The sequence below is a fragment of the Euprymna scolopes genome, chromosome 46 (assembly GCF_053919585.1).
Source record: "Euprymna scolopes isolate OS-2025 chromosome 46, ASM5391958v1, whole genome shotgun sequence".
NCBI classification, from domain to species: domain Eukaryota; kingdom Metazoa; phylum Mollusca; class Cephalopoda; order Sepiida; family Sepiolidae; genus Euprymna; species Euprymna scolopes.
This window is the reverse complement of record NC_136527.1, coordinates 103965577-103976529: the sequence shown is the minus strand read 5'-3', so window position 1 is coordinate 103976529 and position 10953 is coordinate 103965577. Positions and strand designations below refer to the sequence as shown.

Genomic DNA, 10953 nt, shown 5'->3' with positions numbered 1-10953 from the left:
CCTGACTCTACATAATATCAGCGAAGCTAAACTTGACTAATATAAGTCTGTAAATATCTTAGAAAAACGAGGAGGTCAAGCAGTCACCATAGAGTGAGCAGATGCAAATAAAAAAAAGAAAAAAAAAAAAAAGACGAAGTAAAAATGAAAGTAAGACTTCCGGGCAACCCCAAGTATAAAATATATATTAGAACCCCCCCCCCCGTAAAAATACACTTGTGGAGGGGGGGGTTAGGGTTTGCATATATATATATATATATATATATATATATATATAACGTGCTGCATATATATATATATATATATATATATATATATATATATTGAACCCCCCTCCCCGGTAAAAATACACTTGTGGGGGGAGGGGGGTGATCCATACATTCGATTTTTACTAATAATTTAATATCACTTGAATGGAAAATTAAGTTTTAAACGGAAAAAAAAAAATTATTTTTGGCATAGGCATATTAGAATAGACAAATTTTTCTGATTTCAATTAATCTTCTTCACACTAGTATTAAGCTATGGGTGAAACTCTTAAAAGGAGACTTTGTTGGTTTGGTCACGCTCTTCTACATCATTGAAATTTGGTTTCCCGACCAATAGTACAGATAATTTTTTTTAATTTACAACAAGCTTTGAACAATCCGTTTGGTAACGGAGCTACTAAACTAAATTAGTCATCATTTGTTTTGCAGCAATGTGGATAAATTAAGTTTTCAGATATAAAAATATGGTACTTGTACAGTTGTATCAAGATATTAAAAAAATGAAAACACTCGAAAAAAGTTATATTGTACATATCCGTTTTGGACTGAAGATCCCCCCCCCCCAAAAAAAAATTCACTTAATTTGAATAGGTTATTTAATGCCGAATCCAAAGATTTTGAACAATTTTTATAATACAATTAATATTTGTTGTTTTCAAGTCGGTTTCTATTTAACCCATAGTTGGGACCCTAACAGGTACTACCACTCCGGGTCAGAGTGGACCTGGGAGCAACGGTAATTAAAGGGTGGCTCCACACTCCCCAAAGCCCGCAAGCTGGGGCCTCACCACTGGATAGAGTTTAAGGTCATATCCAGGACCAGTTTGCTACGGAACTTTGGTAATAGTAGCAACATAGGCATATATAGTGTAATAGAAGAGAAACCCGCTCCTATATCCGGGTTAAATAAACAGAGTTTCTTATATCCGGGTTACACTGTACATTAACACAGGCTCTAATTTGGAACCAGAGAAAATCTCTTATAGCCATTTTTCTTATATTTGGGTCTCAATAACATTTAATTATACCCTAGCCCTCTTATTTGTCGATTTCTCTCGATTGTTTTGAATGTTATTTCTTTTACAGTTTCGCCAGTTAGTTACATTCCCCGAAACAAAATGAAATTAAAGAATCAAAGACTGACAATCAATTCGTCAGCAAGAACATTTACTTACGGAGAAGAGAATGTTTTTCTTGTCCTGGTTGACAGCCCTGGGGTCAGGAATAGGGTCTGTGTGCTTAATCACGCTGACACTCTCACCTGAAAGGAAGAAAAATAAAATCAGCTAATAATAATTGAAAAAAAAAAAAAAAAAAAAAAAAATTAAAATAAAATAAAGTTAAATCAACTTAAACATTTCTAATAAAATTGAAAATTTTATTACAAACAATATCGAATAAAATAATTTAAAATGTGAGGTCAGAAAGAACGATCACACGCAAATTTGTATTATTTTTTTTTTTTAAATAAATAGATATTTATTTTAAGTTTCAAATTTTCAGCTTATAAAAAAGCCTTCATCAGGATTTATTTTTTCTTATGTGCCACAATGTCGTTTAGCAGAATGGTTATGTATTGTGTATTATAAGCAGAAAATTTGAAACTTTAAAAAAAATAAATACAAATGTGCACGTGATCGTTCTTTCTAACCTCACATTTTAAATTCCATTGTCCCCGTGCTTCTTAAGTGGATTAATACTTATACGAGTAAAATAAATTTTCTTAATGTAATATGCAAATAAGGTTATTCATTAAAAACGCCAATTTCTTTTGAATTAATTTAATTTGTGATCCAACAAGATCACAACTTTATGATACATTGATTATAGTACAAGATTCAAGCAAGCAAGGACGGTCTACAGAGTTTTATAATTATAAAAAGATACGTATAAAAATTTGTACAAGATTCAAGCAAGCAAGGACGGTCTACAGAGTTTTATAATTATAAAAAGATACGTATAAAAATTTGTACAAGATTCAAGCAAGCAAGGACGGTCTACAGAGTTTTATAATTATAAAAAGATACGTATAAAAATTTGTACAAGATTCAAGCAAGCAAGGATGGTCTACAGAGTTTTATAATTATAAAAAGATACGTATAAAAATTTGTACAAGATTCAAGCAAGCAAGGACGGTCTACAGAGTTTTATAATTATAAAAAGATACGTATAAAAATTTGTTTCTTTTAAAGGATTTATTTTTTCTTAAGTGCCACAATGTCGTTTAGCAGAATGGTTATGTATTGTGTATTATAAGCAGAAAATTTGAAACTTTAAATGTTTATTTAAAAAAAAAAAAATACAAATGTGCACGTGATCGTTCTTTCTAACCTCACATTTTAAATTCCATTGTCCTCGTGCTTCTTAAAAGTGGATTAATACTTATGAGTAAAATAAATTTTCTTAATGTAATATGCAAATGGGGTTATTCATTAAAAACGCCAATTTCTTTTGAATTAATTTAAATTGTGAACACACAAGATTACAACTTTATGATACATTGATTATAGTACAAGATTCAAGCAAGCAAGAACGGTCTACAGAGTTTTATAATTATAAAAAGATACGTATAAAGATTTGTTTCTTTTAAATCCTTTGATTTAGGAAAAAACTATTTACGGTACTTGTACAGTTTAGTCAAGACCTTAAAAAATGAAAATATCAAAAAAGGTTATATTGTACATATCCGTTTTGGACTGAAGATCTCCGAAAAAAAAATTCACTTATTTGGATCGAGTAGTTTTTATTTTTGTTTTTTTTTACAGCAGAAAAACACGTTTTTATGAGAGCGCGTTGAAGGCAGACATCTTGGATTTGTTTTTAATTTTTGTTTGAATTTTAGAAACAACACAGGAGATAACTCCATGTAAAGTGCCGATACTCCCTCCATTATTAAATAACGGGCTTTTCTTCCTAAAAATCAAACCTTTTGCTCGGTATCATAAATTTTTTTTTTTTTTTTTTTTTTTTTTTTTTTCCGCTGTAAAATAAAGACTACTTGATGAAATTAAGTGAAATTTTTTTCCGGAGAACTCCAAAACAGATACGTAGCATTTAAACTTTTTTTTCGATATTTTCATTTTTTAATGTCTGGACTAAACTGTACAAGTACCCTATTTTCAATTAACGTTTTTATATTTTTTTTTTATTTTGCAATATTTTCATAGAGTAAACTTTGCAAAATAAAGAAATCAAGACATCAAAAACTTAATATCAACAGATCCAGAAAAAAATAAAAATGTGGTTTGGCTGTTTTCCTGACTGCCAGACTCCAGCTATGTAAAGAAATCAAATTGGGAACATTTCATTCAAAAAAGGTCAAAGAGGCTGACCAGAAAAGGTTGGAGACTTGCATATGACTCCTAACAGCTTAAAGACTAAACAAAGCCAAAAGGTTTGCACTTTCGCTGAATTGAAAAGAAATTAATTTTTTTTTTTTAAAGAGTTTAAAACTCATTTTAGCATTTAATTATAACATGTAAAAAAAGTTTTAAGGATTTTAAAATCATGTTATTAACATTTTATTACATTTCTTGTTTATTGCGGACTATTATCCTCATCTTTCTTAGTTGTTTCACAACGTTTCGGCCAACTATTCTTCTGGCTTTCGTCAGGTGGTAACTGCAACGGGATAGGAACTTTTAATCTCCTAACTGCATTCTCAGCAATTACTGCCGTCCATAGTTGTCTCACCATGTTTTGGCCAAGTAAGCCTCTGGCCGGCTTTGGATAGGATTGAGAATGCAGTTAGAAGATTCAGAGTTGCTATCCCGTCGCGATTACCACCTGACGAAGGCCAGAGAAATAGTTGGCCGCAACATTGTGAAACAACATCCAAGAAAAGAGGATAATAGTCCGCAATAAATTAATAATACTCCTCTCAATAATGAATTCCAATTAAATATTCTGTTATTTTTATTTTTTAATGTTTTTTTTTTAAAGTATTTTTCTTAATTTTTCAATTATTTTATGTTTAAATTAGTAAAACTTTCTGAATTATTGAAGAATTTGATTTGGAATTCTTACCAGTGAGAATGGCTTGGTCAATTCTGAGAGTAGTGGAGGAAATCTTGATAATACGGATATCAGCAGGAACCTGGTCACCAACTGAAAATGGACAGACGGAAAAAATTGAATTAAAAATAATTACCAAGTTACATGAACATAAAATATACATAAAACCTTAAAACAATGCGCGTACAATGTACGATTGAAAAAATAATATATAAAAGCTTGGCCTCTACTCTAAACTGTTGTCCTGAATCTTATCTGAAGAGTCAAGTGTTTCTGCATAATATTTGAAAATGTGATCGAGCCCCCACCCCCTAACACTTGTAGGAGGCAGGGGTTCGATGCATAGATCATCGTATGATTAAATCACTGTGACTGATGTAAAGAACATTTAAAATTAAAATGTTTAAATTCAACGTTATTTCACGCAGTTAATGGTAGCCGATTGGATACGGTCTTTGCTAATCAGGCCAGAGATGGCTCGTGTTGCTGAGTTTGAGTCTGTCGACTGGTGTTAATCGTGACACCCTGCACTGAACATTCCTGAAAGGATGAAACACTAGTGTCTGTAGGTAATTTAATTATTGTAAAAAAAATAATTATGTCAGCCCCTTTAAGAAATTCGTTTCTTATCGTTGAGCACTTTCAGTCGAATTTAGTCGGTCAATTTAGCTCTTATGCATAGATCATCGTATAACGATTAGATCACTGACTGACATGAACATTTAAAATTAAAATGTTCTAATTTCAACGTTATTTCGTGGTTAATGGCAGCCGATTGGATACAGTCTTCGCTAATCGAGCCAGAGATGGCTCGTGTTGCCGAGTTCAAATCTGTCAACTGGTGTTAATCATGACACCCTGCATTGAAGATTCCCGAAAGGATGAAACACTAGTGTCTGTAGGTATTTAACTCTAGTAAAAAAAAAGAATTTAATATAAGAGGAAATAAGTTTACAATCAGAACAAAAGGTACAGAAAGTTGTTCACCAAGGAACACAAAAGAAACCTAAAATGGGATTGTTAATCAAGGTGTGACAACTGCGACAAAGAACCGGATATAGAAGCCAACCATCATCATCGCCTCTGTTCAGTTTCAAAAAACAATGGTCACCCTTTCCAAAGGTACGCGTGTAATTGTGAGACAAGGATTGCACAATCTCCAACTACACATCTTCTGAATCGGCACTGCTCAAGTTCAGCAACAAAAAGAAGTCCAGTAAGACTAAACAAACAGCACTTGTAATTCCCAAATGGTCACCCGTTTTAGTACTGACCAGGCTTAACTTCGATGATCAACCAGGAACCGGTGTGTCAAAATGATTATGTTGTATAGCAGTCAATACATATATATATATATATATATATATATATATATATATATATATATATATATATATATATATACACACACACACACACACACACACACACAGGTTTCTTTAAAGTTGTATTTTTTCCCATATTCCTCTAATCCATTCAAGTGAAATAAACAAAAAAAAACAAATAGAAACAATTTTTGGAACGTCCCTTGTATAATGAAAATAAAACTTTGGTCGAGTATAGTGGAGAGAGAGCAGGATCAATTGGTAAACCAAGGAAATGATTGGAAGTCAATTTCTAAAAGCCGTCCAGCATATGCAAGCAAGTAAAAACGGACACGAAACCTATGTTGATGAAACGTGGCATTTTTTAAAGTCATTTCATTTACGTACTCTCGAAAAGTAGAGACACGAGGTCAGGTGTGGATTTAGTTTTGAGCGTTTCTGTGGCACAAACTAGATTTGAAGTTGGCACACCCAGGTTTACAGTCAGACCAGATTGCATATGGATATGAACATTCTCAGGAGTTTTCTGAGCCTTACTACTTCCGTACTAGCTCATGAAAAATTGAAAATGAGCATTTTCTTTGTGATACTAACACTAGAAATTTGCCATATAGAACAAGTTCCCTCTATCTGGTTTGGTTTTACAACAGAGCCCCTTCGAAATATTGCCTTCACCATAGCTGGAGAACTCCAGCTACCTTCTGTATGTTAGCCATCCTAAATACAAGCGAGAGAGGTTAAGTGCTACACCTTGCCCAAGGGTACCCTGGAACTGTACAAGTCATCTTCCTAAGGTACCCATTTAGTGCCTCGCATTTCCAAATGGTCACCCATCTGATACTGGCCAGACTCAACATTGTTTAACTTCAGTAAGGACCGGTGTGTCAACACGATAATGATGTGAAGATTGCCAACATCCTAAGTGAAATGTGTTTCTGTGGAACAAACTAGATTTGAACTTTGAACAGCCAGGTTTGCAGTCCGTATCGCTACCCACTTAACCATAAACTTCTGAAAAGCAATTGTGTGCTATATAATAGATTTAATCGGATTTTTTTAAAAAGTTACTTACCGGAAATATCAACAATATCTCCAGGCACCAATTGGCCAGCACGGATCTTCTGGATACCCCTGTAGTTCTGGCGGATAACCTTGGCAATTTCAGGTTCATATTCTTTGAGAGCTTCAATAGCACTTTCAGCATTACGTTCCTACAAAGCAGAATCCAGAAATTTCATTAAAACAATGTGAGAGGAAGCAAAGAACAAACGTACATAAATTTAAGACAATAGCAGAATAACTGGACGTATACTAAATATAATTCGATCCTTCTTAGACAATAGAAGCATACAGGTTGTCATTGATGGACATACATCCAGGCAGCATAACATTAATGCGCGAGTGCATTGGGGGGGGGGGTCGATCCTTGGACTATTATTATTCCTGATATTCATAAATGACCTCCCTAATAATATTGTGTTCAAGATGGGTATATTTGCTGATGATACAACGCCCAATAATATGCATGAGGGAAGAACAGATGTACATAAATCTAAGACAATGGCAGAATCGTTAGAAAATGACCTCCAGACCATAGTGGAATGGGGCCGCAAATGGATGGTAACATTTAATGCTAGTAAAACTAAGCTGCTCTTCTTTAACAATTACAAGACATCTCTCCAACCACCAATATCCATGACAAATAACACCCTACCTCAAAATTCTACCTTCAAACTCCTTGGCCTAACATTTGCAGGCAATATAAACTGGATCAAATACATAGGACATTGCAAAGGCTGCTGCAAAGAAAGTGGGTTCCCTTTATCAAGCTAGAAGACTACTCGCACCTGAGAGTATCCTGTACCTCTACAAGGCCACCATTCACCCATGCATGGAGTATTGTTGCCACATCTGGGCTGTTGCACCTACCACTAGTCTCTCCCTCTTAGATAAAGTTAAAAAAATAAATAAATAAAAAAAATAAAGAGTTGTCAATCTAATCGGTCCCACTTCAACTAAGCTCCAGCCCCTGTCTCATCGCCGCAATGTTGCATCATTGTGCCTGTTTTACAAATATTATAATGAAATGTCTTCTGATGAACTCGTTTCACTTGTACCCCCTCGACGTACATATCCCCGACAAACCCACTTAGCAATAAGATCTCACCCCTTCACTGTTGATGTCCCTAAATGCCAGAAAGCTTTCTATTCTAATAATTTCTTCCCTCGAACAGCTAAACTTTGGAATTCCCTTCCTGCTGCCTGCTTCCCTGGATGTACTGATATGCAGAAGTTTAAATGTAATGTAAACAAATATCTTGTTAATCTTTCCTAGACATGATTCCAAATAGTAGCCCCTTACGTCCAAGTGGCTATATGTTTTGTAAGTGAACAGGAGTTAGAAAATGTAGATTGTTTAGTCAATGTTTTTTTCATTAACTCTTATCCTCGAGTGGCCTCTAATAAGTGTTTTGTTAAAGAACCTGCATGGAGTAGATGCCATAATACTTAGTTCATTAGTTTCATAAAAGTCCATACAAAACTTCAGCCAGATCAACCTAGTTTTCGAGAAATAAAATAGACAAACATGCCGTATATTCGGGTTCTGCTTTATAATTTATTCAAATGATTTAATGTTTTATCACTTTGTGTGTGTGTGTGTTACTTAATGTGTGCTAATTAAATTTATGCTTTCTTTCAGGATTTGTTATATGAATTTGGTTTTTAATCTTGAAGAGAGAATACGTGAAGTTATTGGTTCCATCCCGCAAGAGTTTGTGAAATCAGTTGATGCAGTTCATGGTTGACTTGAAAAGCTGGTGACGCATGGTGGTGGCCATATTGAATTTTAAATAAAAGTCCATGTGATATACTTTATTCTCATATTCAGTAATTGGAGAAATTATATTTCAAAAATATATTATTTTAGAATAGGGAGTTGCTTACTCATCCTGTATATATATATATATATTTCTCTCCCACAACAAGAACTGCGACATCAGTCGGAAAGTGGGATTGAAAAGTCAGCACCACTAGTGAGGGACCTGCAAAAAGTGCCTGGGCAGCCCTCGTCAACATTCCCCCAATAAGGTCGCCTCAGGCAATTAGCAATAAACGAACACGCTTCTCAAAGAGAAGGCAAAGTTCAGGAAGGTGGACCTCCTAGAATTGCACAAAACTGAACTCCCATTGCAAAATCAATAGGGACCGGATCGTTACCGAAATGATCGAATTTCAGTTGATTTTGGGGTCCGGGGTAAAATAGTGATGGGACGATTCCAATACTCACCTTTGATTCTTTATAAATCCGTAAAGAACTATAGAATTATCCCCGCCCTTCGCCCAATTACCGCAAAACATGTTGAAGGTATATATATATATATATATATATATATATTTTTTTTTACATGGGGGAGGGGTCACCACTTATCAAGGCCCGAAGGTCACTCAAGGATAAGGGTTATTGCGTGTACAGTAACCTTTTCTCAAAAATAATAAAGACACTTGCGTCTGTGTATGTGGGAAGGGGGGGATCTATTTTAATTGTACTGGTACATAGTTTAAAATCAATTAAAAAAATTTATTTCTACGAGCAGAGGAAGATTTTATTTAAAACGAAATCAATAAAAAAAGATAATTACGGGATCGTTTTTTGGCATCAGAAAAGACAAACTTTTCTGATTCCCATACCCCAAAAAGTTCCTATTAATCGTCCGAACACACGCGCGCGCACACACACACACACATATCCCCCCCCCCCGAAGAATATGCATACAAATTTACACTTTAAGAGCAACCTGTTCCCCCCTCTCGACAGATTTGGCATGTCCGAAGAATAGTTTTCACATTGTAAAAATACATAGGTACATACAAACTCATAAGAAATACAATATAGGATTTTAATTTTCGTAAGGAGAATCGTACTCCGGACTGAAGTCACCTTTTAACTTTCCCACGCGGCTGTGAAGAGAGCTGATAGGTAGAGAGATATATATAAATAACGCGCACGTGTTCGTACAGGTGTTTTGATTATCTGACTTAAAGCAAGGTATGAAACTGGAGAATGTTGGCCCAAACTGAAAGCAAGCAAGATGGAGGGTATGAATGTTGGATTTTGTCCAAATTTCTGTATTCACAAAGTTAAGAATCTCAGAGTGTGCAAAAAGGAGGAGAGAAAGAGAGAAGCCCTACCCCAGGAGCTTTTTTTTTTTTTTTTTTTTTTTTTTTTTATTATTATCAGCACGAACGCTGCCACGATGACGATAGAGCATACCTAAAACATGGCAACCATATATGTATGTAAGCGGAGGTACAGGTATGCACTCATCTGGTAAAGGCGAGAAAAGATATTTACAGAAGGTTTCTGCCAAAGAGTGCAGGCACAAATAAGTCCAGGGAGAGAACAGAAGACTCCTCCCCCTTCTCATTTTCTGCCACTTTTTTTTTGTTTTTGTTTTTCCCCTTCCAAGACTTGAAACATTTGCGATACCCAGAAAATACTGTATTTAGTTTCACAAATGCGAATCCAGTTCGACTGGTAATAACAGGAAACTTGCCAACGTTGACATAAAAAACAGATGGGTTCTTTTTAATGCATTAGAAAATATGGATGCTGAAAAGCACTATACCAGGTAATAGATTGGAAGTTTTTGTTGTGTGTGTGTGTGTGTGTGTGTGTGTGTGTGTGTAGGAGGTTCTGATTCAGCTATCTATATATCTATAAAAGTGAACGCGTGTGTGTGTGTACATTTCCCTATGCAATAACTGTCAATTTTCAGTCTACACACTCGAAATTTGATATACAGGGTGCCGAGATTCGGGAAAATCTCAGTAATCCGTTTTCGGCCAGAAATTTGGCTGATAAGGGGTCAAAGTTCAACGATTTAACCTTTGAGAACTCTACCAATTTGGGTCCAAACACCTGAAATTTTAGATATAGGTTCCTTGGACATGGATCGAACTTAACTTGATTTGAGCCCAAAACAATAAATGTTAAGGGGTCATAATAGGGGTTAAAGTTTAAAAAAACATGCATCTCCAAACACCCGGGCAACGCCGGGCTGAAATGCTAGTATATCAATAAAAGTGAGTGTGGGTGAGGACACTTCTCAACCTACATACTCAAATTTTTGATCCACAGACTTGACACGAACTGAAAATCTGGGTGTGCCAAGTTCAAACCCAGTTTGCTCCACAAACACTTATCGAATCTACATCTGACCTTAAGACAAAAAGTTAAATAAACACTGTTGCGGGAGTCTCACGACAGTACATGTTGTCCGCAGGGTGTATTAGGACAAGAGTAAACAGTCTAGGTATGTGTATGTTCATATATTTGCATATAC

The 10953-nt window shown here is 35.0% G+C and overlaps 1 protein-coding gene across 2 annotated transcripts in view; it reads right to left on the bottom strand.

Moving 5' to 3' along the window:
- LOC145270752 (sarcoplasmic/endoplasmic reticulum calcium ATPase 1-like) overlaps positions 1 to 10953 on the bottom strand; it is a 225956-nt gene that overhangs the window by 117123 nt on the left and 97880 nt on the right. For both annotated transcript variants that reach the window (XM_080126351.1, XM_080126352.1), the window contains exons 5-7: positions 6681 to 6819; positions 4296 to 4376; positions 1445 to 1530 (exon numbers count right to left, since the gene is read on the bottom strand). In XM_080126351.1, the coding sequence (XP_079982477.1) occupies positions 1445 to 1530; positions 4296 to 4376; positions 6681 to 6819 (306 nt within the window). The remainder of the gene's footprint in view (positions 1 to 1444; positions 1531 to 4295; positions 4377 to 6680; positions 6820 to 10953) is intronic.